The sequence below is a fragment of the Gorilla gorilla genome, chromosome 18, assembly GCF_029281585.2.
Source record: "Gorilla gorilla gorilla isolate KB3781 chromosome 18, NHGRI_mGorGor1-v2.1_pri, whole genome shotgun sequence".
Taxonomy (NCBI): Eukaryota; Metazoa; Chordata; class Mammalia; order Primates; family Hominidae; genus Gorilla; species Gorilla gorilla.
Genome location: NC_073242.2, coordinates 75,737,084 through 75,755,590, shown reverse-complemented (window position 1 = coordinate 75,755,590; position 18,507 = coordinate 75,737,084). Strand labels below are relative to the sequence as shown.

General features: G+C 40.8%; 2 protein-coding genes across 4 annotated transcripts in view; one reads left to right on the top strand and one right to left on the bottom strand.

The window, feature by feature from the left end:
• Window positions 1–2,032: 2,032 nt before the first annotated feature.
• ORC6 (origin recognition complex subunit 6) lies at window positions 2,033–11,218 on the bottom strand. 2 transcript variants are annotated; one of them, XM_019012354.3, is made up of 8 exons: window positions 10,918–11,218; window positions 10,076–10,339; window positions 8,460–8,589; window positions 7,042–7,205; window positions 6,407–6,496; window positions 4,766–4,878; window positions 4,358–4,426; window positions 2,033–2,982 (listed from the first exon to the last, which is right to left on the bottom strand). In XM_019012354.3, the coding sequence occupies exons 2-8, from the start codon at window positions 10,171–10,173 to the stop codon at window positions 2,855–2,857; spliced, it is 792 nt and encodes a 263-aa protein (XP_018867899.1). In that variant the 5' UTR covers window positions 10,174–10,339; window positions 10,918–11,218; the 3' UTR covers window positions 2,033–2,854. The 2 variants fall into 2 exon arrangements, with proteins under 2 accessions (XP_018867899.1, XP_055222701.1); XM_055366726.1 differs by lacking the exon at window positions 10,918–11,218 and having other exon boundaries at window positions 9,849–10,339.
• Window positions 10,369–18,507, top strand: part of VPS35 (VPS35 retromer complex component) — a 31,661-nt gene continuing 23,522 nt past the window's right edge. The window contains exons 1-4 of one of the 2 annotated variants that reach the window (XM_031003032.3): window positions 10,369–10,489; window positions 16,015–16,113; window positions 17,445–17,541; window positions 18,117–18,240. In XM_031003032.3, the coding sequence (XP_030858892.1) occupies window positions 10,487–10,489; window positions 16,015–16,113; window positions 17,445–17,541; window positions 18,117–18,240 (323 nt within the window). In that variant the 5' untranslated portion in view covers window positions 10,369–10,486. Of the gene's footprint in view, window positions 10,490–11,276; window positions 11,307–16,014; window positions 16,114–17,444; window positions 17,542–18,116; window positions 18,241–18,507 lie in introns of those variants that run through there. The other variant, XM_063700177.1, reaches the window with a different exon arrangement.

The window sequence follows — 18,507 nt, the reverse complement described above, 5'->3', positions numbered from 1 at the left end:
CCCGTGTCACACTGATGGATGAATAAACAAAATGTGGTATATACAACTGAATATTCAGCTTTAAAAAGTAACTTCTGACACGTTACAACATGGATAATCTTGAGAACATTATACTAAGTGAAAAAAGCCAGTCACAAATACTGTGATTCCACTTATATGAATCCTTAGTCAAATTCAGAGAGTGAGTACAATGGTGGTTGTCAGGGGATGTGGGGAGGAATGGAGTTGTTTAATGGTTAAGTCAGTTTTGCAAGATGAAAAAATTCTGGAGATTGGTTGCAAAACAAAGTGACTACATAATACTTAACCATAAACACTTTAAAAAGATTAAGATAGCATATTTTGTTACATATATTTTACTACAATTTTAAAGTAGGTGAATGTGCTTAACTTTACAGGGTGATAAGTACATTGCTTTTGACTCAAAGCTAGAAATCTATATCTTGGCACCAAATAACAAATACATAGCTTCTATTTTTTTGAGATAGTCTCGTCTGTCACCCAGGCTGGAGTGCTGTGGCATGATCTCGGCTCACGGCAACCTCCACCTTCTGGGTTCCAGCAATTCTCGTGCCTCAGCCTCCTGCGTAGCTAGGACTACAGGCGCCTGCCATCATGCCTGGCTAATTTTTTGTATTTTTAGTAGAGACAGGGTTTTGCCATATTGCCCAGGCTGGTCTCGAACTCCTGAGCTCAGGCAATCTGCCTGCCTCAGCCTCCCAAAGTGCTAGGACTACAGGCCTGAGCCATTGTGCTGGATCTCAAATTACATACCTTCTTAATAAATGAGGAAGATTTATCAATTTTGGATCAAAGCCATAACAAGAGCTATTTAATTAACGCCTTCTAAATGCCGTGCACTTCACAAATACAATAGTACCTTTAATCTGCACAAGGCAGGTATTTCTATTTTAGCTATTGTTATTATTATTATTATTTTTAAGAGATGGGGTCTCCCTGTATTGCCCAGGCTGGAGTACAATGGCTATTCACAGGTGTGATCATAGCATACTACAGACTTAAACTCTTTGGCTCAAGTGATCCTCCTGCCTTGGCTCCTGAATAGCTGTGACTGTAGGTGCACACCACTGTGCCCATCTTTTCTATTTTATAAATAGGAAAACTTAGGCTCAGTAAGATTTTGGGCTTTTGTTAGGGAAGTGGCAGAGCCAGAATTTAAACCCAAGTGTGTGGCTCCAAAGCTCATGTTCATTCCCCAATACCACAGGCCTTGCCAGACATGCTTATGTTGGGACCATTTGATTGTGGTATTTCTTTAGCCTTAGTCTCAGCCTTAGTCTGCTAAAGTTCTAAAACTAAAAAGGTAGGCGGAAAAAAGAGACATCACCTTTAGTCATTCTAGATCTATGTAGCAGGTATTATTCATTACCTGTAGCAGATAAAAGGCAACCATTATTATTACTGATGTCATTCTAAGTAGATTTTAAACATTTGGATGCAATCCCTTTATCATGGAAATATTTAATTATATCATATATTCTTAATTTTAGTTAAAATCATGTCTGGCATGATGCCTTTAGCAACTTCTTACCATCCATGAAAAGGTCCTTTTCCATAGTCTTAAAATAAGTAGTATTTACTAAGTTTACACTTTTCAATATGTAGATATTAAAAAAAAGCTTGATTTTATAAAAAGGTGGTAATGTTTAATTCATTATGAGACCCCGTATGTGAGATTCTTTCTCTCTTCTAATATTTTCTAAATACTTACTCATAGCAGGTACTGTCCTAAATGCTTTATATGTATTGGCTCAGAAACTCCTCCATATTATCTACGAGGTGGTACCATTTCTACTCCTACTTTATAGATGAGGCATAAAAAAGTTAATTAATTTGCTAAAGGTTTCACAGGTGATAAGTGGCTGAGCAGGGTTTTAAAGTCTGATTTGAGTTTGTGGTCTGGTGGGCAGTGTGGCTCAGTGGACAGAAACCTGGGCTTTTTCCTGTTAGAGAAGACATAACTTTTAGCATAAGAAGGATTCCCCCAAACTGATGACAAGTACAACTTGAATGCATATATAAATAACATTTATTAACTTAGGCTGTACAATATATTGATTTAGTCAAATAAAAAATACCGTACACAAAAACTGAAGTAAAATCTGTAAGATGCCATTCAGACTGAATTTTATATTCTGAATAAGACAAGGGACTGCCATTCACTTAAAGCAAAATGGCTCCAATTCCATCTATCTATCTATCTATCTATCTATCTATCTATCTATCTATCTATCTATCTATCTATCTATCTATGAGATAAGTCTTGCTCTGTCACCCAGGCTGGAGTATCTATCTATTTATTTATGAGATAAGTCTCGCTCTGTCACCCAGGCTGGAGTGTGGTGGTGCAATCTCGGCTCACTGCAACCTCTGCCTCCCACGTTCAAGTGATGCTCCTGTCTCAGCCTACTGAGGAGCTGGGATTACAGGCATGCACCACCACACCTGGCTAATTTTTGTATTTTTAGTAGAGATGGGGTTTCACCATGTTGGCCAGGCTGGTCTCGAGCTCCTGACCTCAGGTGATCCACCCACCTCGGCCTCCCAAAGTGCTGGGATTACAGGCGTGAGCCACTGCGCCCAGCCTCCAATTCCATTTTGTAGGAGAGCACATAAGGCTATACCAATCAGGCACTGTGGCTGGTCTAATGCTCACACCAGGGGCCAGCCCACTGCCCAGACTTAGCCTCCAGGTAGGCTGCTTTGCTATTTAAAGGCAACAGTCTTAGGATCCTTATTATAAAAGTTTAAACAAAATCCCAAAGCCGTCAAGTCTTCCTGGAGATGGCAATGTACTATCAGTTTGGAATGTATACCAGTCTGGAAGCTGAAATCATTCTGCTGTAGCCTTTTGAGCACTGGCAGCATTTTCCAAAATTTTTCTTTTCCATTCTTCATAATCCTGTGTCAGATCTTCATCTTTCTGTGGTTTATGTGGCATCTCCTCTACCTTCTCCATTTCTGACAGAAAATTATCAAAAGCAATTTCAAAATTCTTAGCTTAGAAATGAAATTTAAAAAAAGGTAAACTTGTTTAAATTGTCTAAAATAGAAAAGATACTGAAATGACATGGAGAAACAGCAGTTATCACTTTTTTTTGAGATGGGGTCTTATAATGTTGCTCAGGCTGCACTCAAATTCCTAGGTTCAAATGATCCTCCCACCTCCACCTCTTGAGTAGCTGGGACCGTGGCTGGGACTATAGGCTCACACTATCACACCTAGCTTAGCTATCACTTTTTTCCCTCCCTTACACTCCAAGCATTCCAAGACATCTAATAATAGCTAACGTCTATCAAGCACTTAACTGGTGCTTGATAGGCACTGAACCAAGTACTTTAAATAGCATTATTTCATTTAACCCCTACTACACTCCGTAATAGGTGATAATATTAATCACATTTTATAGGTCAGGAAATTGAGGCTCACAGAAATTATACTTTCTTAGAATCCCATAGCCAGTGGTTGGGCATAGTGGCTCATGCCTGTAATCCCAGCACTTTGGGAGGTGAAGGGGGCGGGTCACTTGAGCCCAGGAGTTCAAGACCAGCCTGGGTAACATAGTGAGGTCCCATCTCTATCAAAAATACAAAAATTAGCCAGGTGTGGTAGCACATGCCTGTAGTCCCAGCTACTCGGGAGGCTGAGGTGGGAGGATGGTTTGAGCTCAGGAGGCGGAGGCTGCAGTGAGCCGAGACCGTGCCACTGCACTCTAGCATGGGTGACAGAACCAGGCCATGTCTCAGAAAAAGAGAAACCAGAAAACAAAAATCAAACAAACAAACAAACAAAAAAACCAAAAAATCACATAGCCAGTAGGTGGTATTAAAACAATAATGCAGCCATTTGCCTGAGATTGTCTTTGTAGCTAAAGCTCTTATAAGCAAACTGGAACTTAACTTGGAAACATTTCTTTGTCGGGGGAAAAGAACCTCCGAAAGACAAAAATAATCCCCAGCCAATCACAAACAGCCAACCAGCTGACTTGTTATACAACTAGGGACTTCCCATCAGACCATGCCCAGGTTTAAGACAAATACCTAGCTGTAGCTGCCCAGGCTGGTCTCGCACTCATGGGCTCAAGCAATCCTCCCGCCTCAGCCTCCCAAAGTGCTGGGATTACAGGAATAAGCCACTGTGCCAGACCAGCCATATTCTTAATTACCCAATAACGATGTTACTTCCATTACTGATTGCTTGGAAAACTGGTCTTATCAAATGATTCACAGTCAGAATTTACTTAAAACTGGACTCCTGTCAGGCAAGCTGCTAGAGCAGCACTGGGCTGTTCACTGCATAAAATGTCAACGTCAGTACCGTGTTAGTAAAACTTACCCTTTGCTGGGGCTTCAGCCACTATCTTCTTTCTCTTCCGTGGTGGAGTAGCTACATCTCCAGGTTCTCCTTTAAGAAGTGTTATCAAGGTTAATTTTTCTCCTGTTCTCAATTTCAGTATTTGGGCATGTTTTGGATCACAAATAAAATTAGACATCTTAACTGATCAAATATGAGAAGAGAAATGATCTTAGACCTCTCTTTTGGGCCTCTTGTCAGACTTGAGAATCATTTTCCAGGCATAGATTCATGGAATCATAGGTTAGAAACATCAATAAAAACATACCTGGTCCACATGTAATACGGAATTTAGGAAGCAGCCAGTTTACATATTTGAAAATATTTGACTTTTACAAGCAAAAGTACTACATTTTCAAATGATGCATTCTTGAACTACAGAATACTTACTGTCGACCTGCTGTCCAATCTTCTCTAGTTGTTTACACAGTCGATCAAATATAGCTTTTTTTACACCGGATGTGGCTACCATTTTGTTTTTATCCACTTTCAGCTTTAGAATCCTACAAAACAATTTCATAAGTTGCTTTTCTCAAGACCTGTACAGTTTTCTTCTCTGGGCAACCAGATAATCAACTTATTTTCTTTTTGACCATGCTTCAAGAGCCTCTGTCTAGTTTTTTCCTTCATTCCAAACATGTTATTATCTATGCTAAGCTGTTTAGTTGTTTATTGGACTGAGAGTTAAAATGCACATGGGATCTGTTTTATAACAAAAGGGGCACATAAAAGACATTTGCTGTAGTGCTTCATGACTTTTAGAACTCTTTAGTAAATCTCAGATTAATTTAATGAATGACAATCATAGGACTTTTTTATGTTCCACTCATTTTAACTCACAGGATATTTATATTACAGGAATGTAACAACCCCACCCCACCCTGAAAATAAACTTTCCTAATAAGACTCCACAGCAACCACTAATTACAAACACAAAATAAGCTTTTTCTTCAGAATAGACCTGTCAAGACCTTTTCTTACTCAGTGTAATATTGTTTCAAAAGTAGGGATGACTATTCTCACTGTTTTCTACAATATCAGCTGCACTCCCTCCGTATATGCACATACTTTTGTTGAAGAGATGTTTTCCATAAATGCCAATTAATACTCCTAGGTATGTACCTAATAGAGCCCCAAGCATACCAAAATTAGTGGGTAGGTAGTGAGAAATCCATTCTTTAAGGGCCAACTACATTTTGTTTTCTAAGGAGTTTTCTGGCAAGATAAAAATAAGATAACTTTAGACAAAGATTATCAACAATTACTAATATTTCCAAGGTAACATTTCAGCATACACATAGATAACCCACAATTGTAAGATTCAGATGTGAGAATTTATCACTAAAATGTTATAAATTCCTTGAAGAACAGTTGTAGCCAGTGTTTTGTTTTGTTTTTTTTTTTTAAGAGACAGTGTTGCTGTGTTGCCTAGGCTGCAGTGTAGTAGCGTGACCATAGCTCACTATAACCAAGAACTCCTAGGCTCCAGTGAGCCTTCAGCTTCAGCCTCCCGAGTAGCTGAGAAGCCAGGACTGGAGGCATGCGCTGACACCCAGCTAATTTTTTTTTTTTTTCTTAAGAGATTGGGGTCTTATTATGCTGTCTAGGCTAGTCTTGAACTCCTTGCCTCAAGCAGTCCTCCTGCCTCTGCCTCCCAGTGTTGGGATTACAGGCGGGAGCCACCACGCCTGGCCCAACCAGTACTTTTTAAAAAATATGAGCAGAAAATCACATGTGAAGACTGTTTTAATGACAGATATCATCTCTTACAAAAGGCAGACTGAAATCAGAATTCCCAGCATATGTATATAGCTGCTATTTGGCTAGTGGAATTCTGGCAACACTAGTTCCAAGTTGTTAGCTACATTATGGGATAAACTGGGAATATAGTCTCTTGGCCAATATTCCTAATATTATTTCTAGGGGAAAATATGCTCTGAATTGATATCAACTAAGTTAGAAGTATTCCTTGGGGATGAAAAACCCACTTGTAAATTGGTAACTTTTCTGAATGTTTAATGAAATACCTACTTGCATGCTGAAAGCAGTGCAGCAGAAGTGAAAAGTGGCCTGGATAAGTCAAGATCCACTTGCTGTGTCTGGGGAAGACTGGACTCATAGCTAAAGGAGAAGTTATTGCAGAATTATCTGTTAGAAAATATTATTTGAAAAGAGACTGAAAGTATCAACCAGAACTTACAAGCTTTTAAAATGGATATGTGTGCTGTCACTTAACATGAGTCATTTTTTTTAAGACTGAAAATTAACCAGAATAGGACAATGGATAATTTGTATCTATCAGTATAAATTTTCTGGTCCCCGCCTCCGACTGCCACCCCGCCCCAAGACGGAGTCTTGCTCTGTCATCCAGGCTGGAGTGCAGTGGTGCAATCTCGGCTTACTGCAACCTCCACCTCCTGGGTTCAAGCAATTCTCCTGCCACAGCCTCCCGAGTAGCTGGGATTACAGGTGCACGACACCACGCCCAGCTAATTTTTGTATTTTTAGTAGAAATGGGGTTTCACCATGTTGGCCAGGCTGGTCTTGAACTCCTGACCACATGATCCACCCAACTTGGCCTCCCAAAGTGCTGGGATTACAGGCGTGAGCCACCACGCCTGGCCTATTGGTATACATTTTCAATTAAGGTTCTTTATGCCCCATACCTTTTTAGTATCTTTGAAGCCATGTTCACTGCTTCTGTACAGCCAAACTGTACAGCTAGGTCTCTTATTCCAATATTTGAATTCAGGCCCAGTAAACACTCAAAAGATTTAAGACAGCTCTGATATGTCTCCTTATTCAAACCAGAAAGTTTAATTAAATAAGCCTGTGAAAGGAAAAACACATACACAAATCATAAAAACCTTAAGTTCTATATATTAGTACCCTTAAACACTTGTTTAATAAGCAGTATAACTTTTCAAAATTAATTTTGTGGCAAGTCACTCTACCTAAAGGTTTAGCTTCATTTAGTCAAAAAACTGGTAATCATGTCAGGCTGAGGAAGTACTGCTTTCAAAGAGTTCAAATTATGCAAAGGCAGGCAGTCATGCATATGCACAGATGATTTAAAATTATAACACAATATTAATATAGTCAAAATAGGCAGTAAAAAAACCACAGGAAACACATAGATGGTTACTTGTGTTTATACAAAGGTGCTAACGTGTAATTTACTGGGAAAAGGAAGGAGAGAAGTAGCGGGAGTGGAGTAGGGGGTGGGGTGGTGAGAGAGAGAGAGAGAGAGAGAGAGTGAGTGTGTGTGTGTGCAGGAGAGAAAGAGGAAAACGAAACTAGGAAAAGAAACAGGAGGATCCACTGTGGGAAACCAGCTCTGTCTGGGAGACTTAAGGAAAGTTTCAATGTAACAATAAGGCAAGGTCATATAAGACAAATAGGAGTTTGCCAGAAGAGCATTGCAGGAAAAAAACAAGGTATTGCATTTTCAAAGCCACAAATCATTGACGTGCAGAGTCTGTTAAGTGAATACTGCAGCTTGAGGCCAGGATTCAAGGGAGGCTGGAGAGTTTGATGGTCATCAACAAAGCTTTGTTTTTAATATTACCATTTAATGAATGTATCGTTATGACACAGGTGCTGTGTTAATGGTGTTATGTACATTTAATCCTCATAATAATCCAGCGAAATTGGATATTTTATCTTCACTTTATGGATGAGGACACTGGAGGCTAACAGAGGTAGCTAGTGTGGAGATTTGATCTCAACATGCAACTCCTCCTGACTGACCCCAAAGCTTGTTCTCTCAAACACTGTGACATTGGAAGAAAAGCATAGGGGTTTGGAAATACGTGCTTTAAAAGGAGGGTAATGCTAGCAGCAATGTGGAAGATGGCCTCTAGCCGAGAAAGAAGTGGTCAGGGAAAACAGTGAAGAGTAAAGAAAACATGGCAAAAAAATATTTTCCAATGCAAAATGATTCTACAGTATTTCCAGAATAACACACAAGAATACCCAGGACAATTCTAAAACAAGAGTTTTTACTAGGGTTTAGTTCAACCAAAAGTTAAAAGAGCTTCAATGTTGCACTGGATTATTCAGACATTCGGTGGGACCTACTTACCCTGTCCAAGGGGCACTTCATCCAGGAAGCTGCAAGGTCCAGGCACATGACTGCACTGCTGGTCTCCGTGGTGCGTGCGGAGAGGCCGACACACTTCACCCGGGACAGGCGCAAGTACTCCTCTGCTTTCCTGGTTAAAAGGGCAGTGTGTTCGCTACAACTTATTCAGAAGTTTGCTCAACACGTTGGTAAACAATGAATACAGCCTGGTTAGCTTCACACTAAGCCTAACTCCTGTGGCTCGTTTATCTGGGGCTGGGAATGAAGGTCATATCCTCTGGTGAGAGGAAGACAGAACCAGCACTGACTCCAAACATCACTGTGCTCAAATGCTTTCAGGCAAAAGGAAGTTAAATTTTGACAAAAAAATTACCCTTCTTTCCTCCTTCCATTACTGGAACAAGCATGAACTATCAGAGACAGGCAGGTTAGACCAGGGTTCCTCCTTTCCTCCTATTTCCTTTAAATCAGTAGTTCTTAAACTTGATTGTAGGAGAAAATCACCTTGGGGACTTGCAAATTATTGGGTCCCAGGCCGAGTTACTGATCAGCAGGCTTGAGGTGGGACCCAAGAATTTGTACTTCTAACAAGTGACAAGATGATATGGCTGTTGCTGGTCCAGGAACCACATTTTGAGAACCACTGTTCTAAATGACTACCGAGTCCTGCAGGTTTGTCTTCAAATCTTTTAAGTGCTGTTTTCCTTGCCTTCCCTCGCCTGACTGCTCCACGTTTTAGCTACAATGACTTTATTTCGAACCCCGGATCCCGCTTCCCATCTCAAGGCTTTTACAGGAGCTGTCGCCCCTGCCTGGGCTGCTCTTGCCATATCTTTCCTCGCCTAGCATCTGCCATCAATCCGGCCTCAGCGGGAACGGCGCCTGCTTTTCCGAGTTTTGTTTGTTTCTTTGTGTTAAAGGCAGCCGCTAGGCCGCGCTCCACCCCAAGCCCAGTGGCTGGCCGCGCTCCACCTGAAGCCCAGTGGCTCTGGCGCATTGCCCGGTTAAGGTCTACACAGTCCTCGCCCTTACAGACAGCGGGGTCTGCGCCTCGTTGTCGGGTTCGCCGCTATAAACCCGACTGCAGTAGGCGTTGGCGGAATGAACGGAAAGTTCTCCCTGGCTCATTTTTCTACCACCGTGTGCCACCCACGGACAGGGCTGGCTGTTCCCTGGGACGTGTGCCATCGCCGTTTGCTATCGCCCTTCTTGCCATCTCATTCAAGCTCACGGCCGAGTTTTTCTTGAAGTAGGCCCTAAACCCTGCCCGGCCCCAGCGCTCCCCGTCACTCCCCCGCCGCCCGTCGCCTGGGAAGGGCGCGGGCCTCACCTGAGGGCCCAGGGCCGCGAGGCGGAAGCCCAGCCCTGGTCTTGCGCGGCCGAACTCACCTCAGCATGTCGGGCTCGGCGAGGCCCAGGCGCGGGGCTAGGCGCCCGATCAGCTTCGACCCCATGGCGCCGGCACTAAAGCGAACAACTCCCGTGAACGCCGCGGGTCAACGAAACCCGCGCGCAAAGGCTGCACCGGCCAGTGAGAGCCAGGCCCCACCCCCGGCGCATCTGGATTGGTTAGGACAGGACGTTGAGACCGTCCCACAAACCAATCAGGGTCTTACTTTTGCGCATGCGCATCAATAGCGCAATGGCCAACGCAGATGCGGTGAACGTGGACTTGTCGGCTCCCCCTCCTTCCATTCCTTCTTGACAAACTCATCACACACTGCCTTTCCCTTCTGTTGTCTCCTGCCTGCCGCCGGGCGATCCCCACTGCCCTGCACTGCTCCGCCCACTCTCGCACGCTGTGGTGAGATTGGCTGGCGCTCAGGTCCGTCCATCTAGCGTTAAGTGGCAGGGCCAATAAGCACGCGAGACTCGGGTTCCTAGAAGTAGGCCAATCAATGAGCAGCCTGTAGGGCCCGGGGGCGGGGCTAGAGAGGGCGGGGCTTGGAGGGGGCCGCAGCGTCACATGACCGCGGGAGGCTACGCGCGGGGCGGGTGCTGCTTGCTGCAGGCTCTAGGGAGTCGCCATGGTGAGTGCTGAGGGGGCAGTGGCACCTGGGTCGACCCTCCTTGTGGCCCCTGCTCTCTCCCACCGCCCCGCACTCCAGCGAGTGGAGAAGGGGCCCCACAGACCGTTCGGGATTAAGACCAGCCCGATTTGGCCTGCGGGATAAGGGACAGCAGGAGGAAGGCCGCAGGCAGGCTGATCCGGGCCGGGGTGGGCGGCGGCTCTTGGCTGCGGCCGTTGCTGAGAGACGGGGCGGCCTCTCTGTGGGGTTGACTTGGCATGTAGGCTTTGGGGTCCATGAAGGCCTGCGGCCTCCTTTAAGTGGAATCGGTCACCTGCCTACCACGAGGGGACCGGTAGTCCTAGGTCTGAGCGTCTGGCCCCCGGGGCGCGTGGAGGCCCTGAGACTCGGAGGTGGCGCCGGGACCCGCCCAGATGTTGCGTTTCTACCTTTGTGCCTAGTTGTGCTCGGCCGTCCCCACGCCCTCCTGGAGGGGTCGCAGTGGTTCCTTGGCCTTTCTTGGCCTCATACACGCCTTCGGCTGCAGTGTTTGTCAGCGAGTTCTGGGGACCTGCTTACATGAATTTCCTGGAAGGACTCAGGCTGTCTTCTAATCCTGACGGTCGCAAAGGAGACTGATTGTTTACTTTAGCATTTGTGCATTGGGCGCACCTTGCCTCTTTTGTCTCGCCATTGATGAAATCCAAGTATTTGACTTGCTGGAAGCAGTACTTCTCCTTAGGGCCCGTCTATGACGGCAGCAAATCGTGGTGTGGCTGTTGGCCGGTAAACTTGAACTTCCTCAAAATGTGAATCTTTGTGTCTGGTTCCCACAAAGGCAAGTTGTCACTTGCATTTTATTAGCGTTTAACATAGTCTGCACTGTGTAAATAAATTTTTTGAGTATATACTGTATGTCCGCTTTAATTACCTTACTCACTCTGTGTAGATAGGCTTCTGTAAATCTGTAAGCCTGGAAACAGATTTCACTTTAAATGTCTTAATGCCAGAAAGGATTAAGTGTTTTACAAATACTATTTTCATATAACATGTTGCCGTACAAGGTGATTTTGCCTGTTTCTCAGGATTTTTATAATTGGGAATTGATACAAGACCGGCGCAAAATTTAACTTTAGGATTCGTGTGTTTCCAGCGTTTATGGATTGACATTTATATTGTTTTGTAATGGAAAACACTTAATTGAGGATGTATTACACACTCCGATTCTTTGTTGGGTGAACCAGTTGGGAGCAATCAGCCAGACACACAGTCTTGTCCTCATGAATTTTATTGGGAAAGGAAACTTGAGTATTCGTTCTTTCACAGTCACTGTCTATAATTTAGGCAGCTCGCTTAGTCTTCTTGGTGTCGCACTTTTGCATCCGAAAGCAAGTGTTGGCGGCCCCTTTGGCCCTTCCCAGCCCTAAAATTCCAGAATCCACTTCAATTCATCAAACATCTTGTGTGCCTTCAGTGTCACGGACTGTGGCCCTGGGTACCAATGTCGAACTTAAGAGGCTACTGGGGGAGACACGCTTGTAGAACTTAACTGTAATACAGTGTGTGGATTGCTTTACTAACATTGTCAACTCAGTGCTTTGGGGTCATGGAGGGATAGTTTTGCCTGGGGATTTTGGGAAGGACTACAGGAAGTAACGTGAACTGAGACTATAAAGAGGGTGGAAAGAAATTCTCCAGGTGGAAAGAAAAGGTATTGCTAAAAGATGAAGCCAAAACGTTCAGTGTGCTCCATCAGAGGATTCTTGGGGATATGTATTGGAAATGAAGTTAGAGCCGTTTGGTGTTCAAATTATATTTTGAAGTTGTCATGCCCTCATCATCCTTATTTCTCTCTACTTCAGTTGTCAATGTATGCCATGTCATCATTTTTAAAATAGTTCTTTCATTAACGTGATATTCTGTACCTTTGTTTGAAGAAATGAGTGTTACATTTGGTTTACATTGTACTGTCAGATTACATCTACAGCATATGAGCAGGGAGGTTGAACCATAATAGGTTTCTAATATAAGTGGAGATAATTATTTGTATCTAAACTGAATAATAATTATAGCACTTATTAAGTGCTTTTTGCTAAGTAGTAGGCACGTTTTGAGCTTTGGTTTCATTTGTTCTTCATAACAGTGGTGTACTCTCATCTCTGTTTCATAGAAGAGGAAAGAAAAGCACATTGTTTGAGTGGAGAGTAGTTTTCCAAGTGATCAGTTCATGATCTTTGCTTTGCTCTGCACATTAGAACTGTAGACTTGAGAGGGCTGTTTGTGGGTCTCAAGCTAAAATGGGCCTAATCACAAATGTTAATTTGATTCCCATTCTGTAGGGTTTCCATTTTCTTCTGATTCATGTAGCTGTGAAGTACGGTCATTTACAAATGGAAAACCACTTTCATGATTGAGGAACCATTGGTTAATTGGCTTGTGTTTAATGATAGCGTGCTCATATTATAACTGTTAAGGCTGTATGTGACACTTCATAGTAAGGCATCAAGAATAGCCCTTATAATAGCTGTTGCTAGCATAACTACACTGTTTTATGAGTAATATATAAAAATAGATTGCTTTACTATAGCTTTATGTCTTCGCTTGTAGCTTACTTTGTAATAAATCATATTCTGTAATCTTCAACATTTTATATTTACATTTCTATTTTAAGCTGAGTTGAGACAAAATAGAAGAATTTTCCTAAAATTGCATTCTTTTGTTTATACATCTCTAAATCTTTCTAGTCATTCTATACAAATGTTTTTGGAACTGATTGTATCCTCTTTGTAGCCACAGTTTCATTTGCTATATAATAAAAATTATCATACACAACAGCCAAAAGGTGGAAACAACCCATATGTCCATGGATAAACAAAATGTAGCGTGTGTGTATATACATAGATATATAATGAAATACTTCGTTTTTAAAAGGAGGGAAATTCTGACACATACTGCAACATGGATGAACATTGAAGATATTGTGGTCAGTGAAATAAGCGAGACATAAAAGTAAAAATATTGTATGATTTCACTTAAATGAAGTATATAGAGTAGTCAAACTCAGAGAAAAGAAGGTAGAATTGCCTGGGGGTTCAGAATGGGAGTTTAATGGCTACAGTTTCTATTTGCATTTGTAAAGATAAAAAGTTTTAGAGATAGATGGTGGTAATTGTATTAATGTGAATGTACTTAATGCCACTGAACTGTACATTTAAATGTGGTTAAAATGGTAAATTTTAGGTACATTTTACCACAACAGGAAGTCATTTTTAATTAAAAATATCCAGATGTATCATAAAGAAAAATAAAAAAAATTCAGATTTATCACTGTTTATCTCTAAATGGATCAATTGAACTTAATGAAATCCATTGATTCAAATTATTATTAAATCTATTGCATCCAGAGGTAAGGAGCCAAAAAATTCCAAATGATGGCCTGGTTTCACTAAAGTTCAGAGAAGACTAGCCCATGATGAATAGTAAATTTCATTAAGTCAGAATCTTTAAATGCTGGTGTCATCCTTGCCTCTGAAACCAGCATTTTATGGTAATAGCTCCACTGGGATAAATTCATGTTCCCTTTAAGTGAAATTTAAAAGATACCTAACTTCTTCTTTGAAATTTGTTTGTGCTTCTGAGGAAGAGTGCTTGCAGCAGAGCTCAGTTTACTAGAGTTTTTCATGGGGAAAAAAAGGGAGATGCATGGTGTTGTTCATTATTCAATTAATATTTTTCTCTTTCCAAGTTAGAACAAGAGAAAGTTTTCAATTTTTATAAGCTATGCTAGTTCAGAAGTGGGTTTTATGTTATCAAGTTTCTTTGTTAATCTCAAAATGAAATGTTGTTTTGCTTTTCTTAGATAATGAAACAGACCAGATTTTACTTGCAGGTTGATGTGTAAGTCCTTGCCTTCCACCTCTTCAACTCATTGTGTGAGAGGCATTTTGTCTTTAGTCATTGTTTTAAAAAATAAAAGTGAAATGACATAACAAAATTAACCATTTTAAAGTGAACAATTTATAAAGTGGCATTTAGTATGCTCACAATACTGTACAATCACCACCTTTGGTTTCAAAACATTTTCCCTACCCCTAAAAGGAAGCCAGTGCCCATTAAGTGATTATTCCCCTCAGCCTCTCTCCTGGTAATCATCAGTCTACTTTCTGTTCCTATACAGAATATTTCATATTAGAGGAATCATACAATATGTGGCTTTTTATGTCTAGCTTCTTTCATTTAGCATGATGTTTTCTAGGTTTGTTTATGTAGCAATACTTCATTCCTTTTCATGGTTGAATAATATTCTGTAATTGTATGTATATACCACAACTTGTTTATTCATCCATTAATTATTCAGTCTTTTTTTTGTTAAATATCTAAACATTCTAAAACCAGTGTATTCATTTATGCAGTGAACATTTGTGGAGCATATTATGTATCAAGCAGTGTGTTGGATCCCAAGGATGTAAAAATGACCGTCATTTATAATAATAATGTGATGCATGCTGTGGTGGAGATGTAAACAGTGTTTATATGACTTGAAGAAGTGGTTAATTCTTTTTGGCATGGAGATTGAATTCATTTTGCAAGCAGATTTTTGCTGATGGCAAAGAGAAGAGTGTCTAGATATATTTTGTCCACTGTAGCTGTAGATCAGTATATCTGAAATGGTGTAAGCTATTTGAGGACAGTGCTCTTTATTGTTTTCTACTGTAAGTCACTAACAATTTTGGCTGTTTCATTTCTAGACTGTTTAGTCTTTTGTTAAATATTGCCAAGGAGGGGCTGGTCACTGTTCTTGTAAACTAGTTCCTTAGTCTGTCTAAGAATAGACTGAAATGCAGATGATAAGTAGTCTAGAGGAAAAGAGAGGCTTTAGAGATTGGTTTCGGCTATACCTATCACAAGATTTCGATTGGTCAGATGGCTATGTCTGGGTTGGATTCAGAGTGTGTTAGCAGAACACAGCCATGAACTACCACTGCAAGTTTCTTTGAGGCCAGCCTACTTTCTGAGAGAGAGGCAGTTCTTTGTACACTTACTATTCTCCTTTGTCAGTCTTATTCTGTTAACTTCAGCGATGAGGCATGACTCTGTGTGCAGCAGCTGTTAATAATTGGTAAATGGGCCGGGTGCGGTGGCTCATGCCTATAATCCAAGCACTTTGGGAGGTCGAGGCAGGCGAATCACGAGGTCAGGAGATGGAGACTATCCTGGCTAACATGGTGAAACCCCGTCTCTACTAAAAATACAAAAAAAAATTAGCTGGGCGTGGTGATGGGCGCTTGTAGTCCCAGCTACTTAGGAGGCTGAGGCAGGAGAATGGCTTGAACCCGGGAGGCGGAGCTTGCCGTGAGCCGAGATGGCACCACTGCACTCCAGCCTGGGCGACAGAGCTAGACTCCATCTCAAAAAAAAAAAATTTGGTAAATGGGTTTGAGGTATAGAGCTGGACATTGTTGGAGAAGGACTATGGCTAGAACTAGAAATAACGTACTTGCTAGAAGAATGTGCTTGAGACATCAATGGAATTTTTTATTTTTCAGCCTACAACACAGCAGTCCCCTCAGGATGAGCAGGAAAAGCTCTTGGATGAAGCCATACAGGCTGTGAAGGTCCAGTCATTCCAAATGAAGAGATGCCTGGTAAGAATGGAGATGTGGGAGGCACAGGTGCAGTTCGTGTGTTCCTAAGGAGGCATGTGCAGTGTCTTCTAGAGTCAGGTGTTTCTGGTAAATCTAATCTTCACCGTGTACCAGCATCTATCTTCAGTCTCATCTCCCTCAAGCACTTTGTGGAGCAATTTCAACAAAGAGCCCTGTTTACTCACATGTATATTTATGGTTTGGGATTGTCTGTCTTCCCTACTAGAATACAAGCTCATAAGAATAAGAGACCCTTCCTTTTATTTACACATTACTGTATTATTACCACACCAGTGTCTGACCAGAATTACTAGCCTCCTTGGTTCTATACCTCAGACCTGAGGAATACTTAACATATAATAGGTACTCAGTAAATATTTGTTGAATGAATGGATTTAAATGCTTTGCATTTGAATTATTCAGCTTTTTTCTAAATATCTTGAAAACTTTAATTTCTTTGCTGAATAGATATATTTATTGTAGAAGCTAGCTTAAAAATTATACTTAACACTTATTTACATATTTTTATATTCTAAAAGATAAAGTAAGAGATAATCTGTGTAGATACTGTTGATTCTCTGGATTAAAATGTAAGGAATTGAGCCAAATTGGTTAGTACTTTAAACTATAAGTTACTGTGATGAAGATGATGCTATTTTACCTTTGTAAAATGTCTTACTGTGCTTTCTAAAGCATAGTAATATGCTCTTGTGTCTTTTATTGGTTTAATTCCTAACAAATTGGGAATGAAAAATAAATGTCTTGGAATGGAGAAGATGGGTTTGCTATTGCTTGCTTCTTTCTCTTCCTGTGTATGGATAGTGTTTCCTCTATCTCAAGGAATTGCTTGCATTTCTGAGTTAAGTGGAACATATGGGCATTGTGAGGGCTTGAAGAATGCAAGAGGAAAGCAAACTTACATGGATAGTCATTTCAGACAGCTCTGAAGAGTCTTTAACCCATGACAAAGCCATGTCAGGATAGTATCTTCCTTCACCTGAATCAGTATGCCAGTTCTCTTGATTGCAGGTAAAATGTGATGAATGGAGCTAGTTTCCTAGTCTCTATAGATTGAAAAGATTAGCATTCTATCAAGAAGCTTGCAGTCTTAGCTATGTTAAGTCTTACTAAGAATCATGTATCTTTTTCTTTTTCGGTAGAGACGGCAAGGTGAACCGATCTAAGTTGTTTTTTTAATGTGGTTAAAATCATTTAAGTGCAGTATTCTTTTAAAACTATGTAACAAGTCCTTGATGTAAAGAATTTGTACAACCAAGATAAATGTTTATTTAAATTAAGCATTCTCATCTATTCTCTTGGTATTTCTGTAGGACAAAAACAAGCTTATGGATGCCCTAAAACATGCTTCTAATATGCTTGGTGAACTCCGGACTTCTATGTTATCACCAAAGAGTTACTATGAACTTTGTATCTTTTGAATGTTGAAGACTAAACATTTGGACCATACCTTTTTCTTGATAAGGCCAATTTTGTTTGTTCTTTATGAAGTTTTTCTGGAGTTATCTTATTCTTCGTTATCTGAGTCACATGGCACTCCTCCATGCAGATGTGCTAAGTGAGAAAAACACTTTGAGAGTACTCCTTTCCTATGCTTAAACATCTTTAAATGTGTTGTCGGTGCATCTCAATTTTCAGACCCTTCATGAGGATATTTAGGCTATGACACAGTTGGTTCTTTAATACTTAGATTTTGTTATGCGGCAGTCTCAAATGGACAGGAATTTAATCATTTGCCATTTCAAAACCCATTAGCAGTCTGACAGGTAACCATTGTATTTACTGCTTTGCTTCACCACACATGCTTTAAAACCCTTATTTTAAAGTAAGAAAAGTCCAGCTAAAATTCTTCCTTCCCTTGAACACTTTCTTAAAGGACTAAAACTTAAGATGACTGCCCAGTAGTTAGTAATGACTCCAACAAGTTTCAAAGTTTTGTTTAGGTTGGCTTATTTTTATTTTTAGTCCTTAATCATAATTAAAAGATATGGCCATTTCTGATGAACTGCACTACTTGGAGGTCTACCTGACAGATGAGTTTGCTAAAGGAAGGAAAGTGGCAGATCTCTATGAACTTGTACAGTATGCTGGAAACATTATCCCAAGGCTGTAAGTAATTACAAATCAGAGAACTTTTGTGTCTGTATTTCCCACTATATGTTACGTCTTTTATGATTATCAGCTTAAGAAAAAGTTTTAAGGGTAATTTCTTAACAAATTGAGATGAACATTTTGGTAGATATTCTCTTACTTGTTTTAGAGTAACTAGATTTACGTTTTATGTAGATATTTGAGGAATTTTGGAAATAGAAAAAATGGACATGCTTGCTATTTTGTTTAATGTCTTGACTATTAGAAAAATTAATATAATTGTTC

Excerpts from the sequence above, each read along its gene's own strand:
- ORC6 (XM_019012354.3), bottom strand. The coding sequence starts at position 10,173 with ATGAGTTTGTCAAGAAGGAATGGAAGGAGGGGGAGCCGACAAGTCCAC. Across the intron at positions 4,427-4,765 it reads GATTGGACAGCAGGTCGACA|GAGAACCTGGAGATGTAGCT; the intron begins GTAAGTATTCTG and ends CACTTCTTAAAG. Across the intron at positions 2,983-4,357 it reads GGCTGAAGCCCCAGCAAAGG|AAATGGAGAAGGTAGAGGAG; the intron begins GTAAGTTTTACT and ends ATTTTCTGTCAG.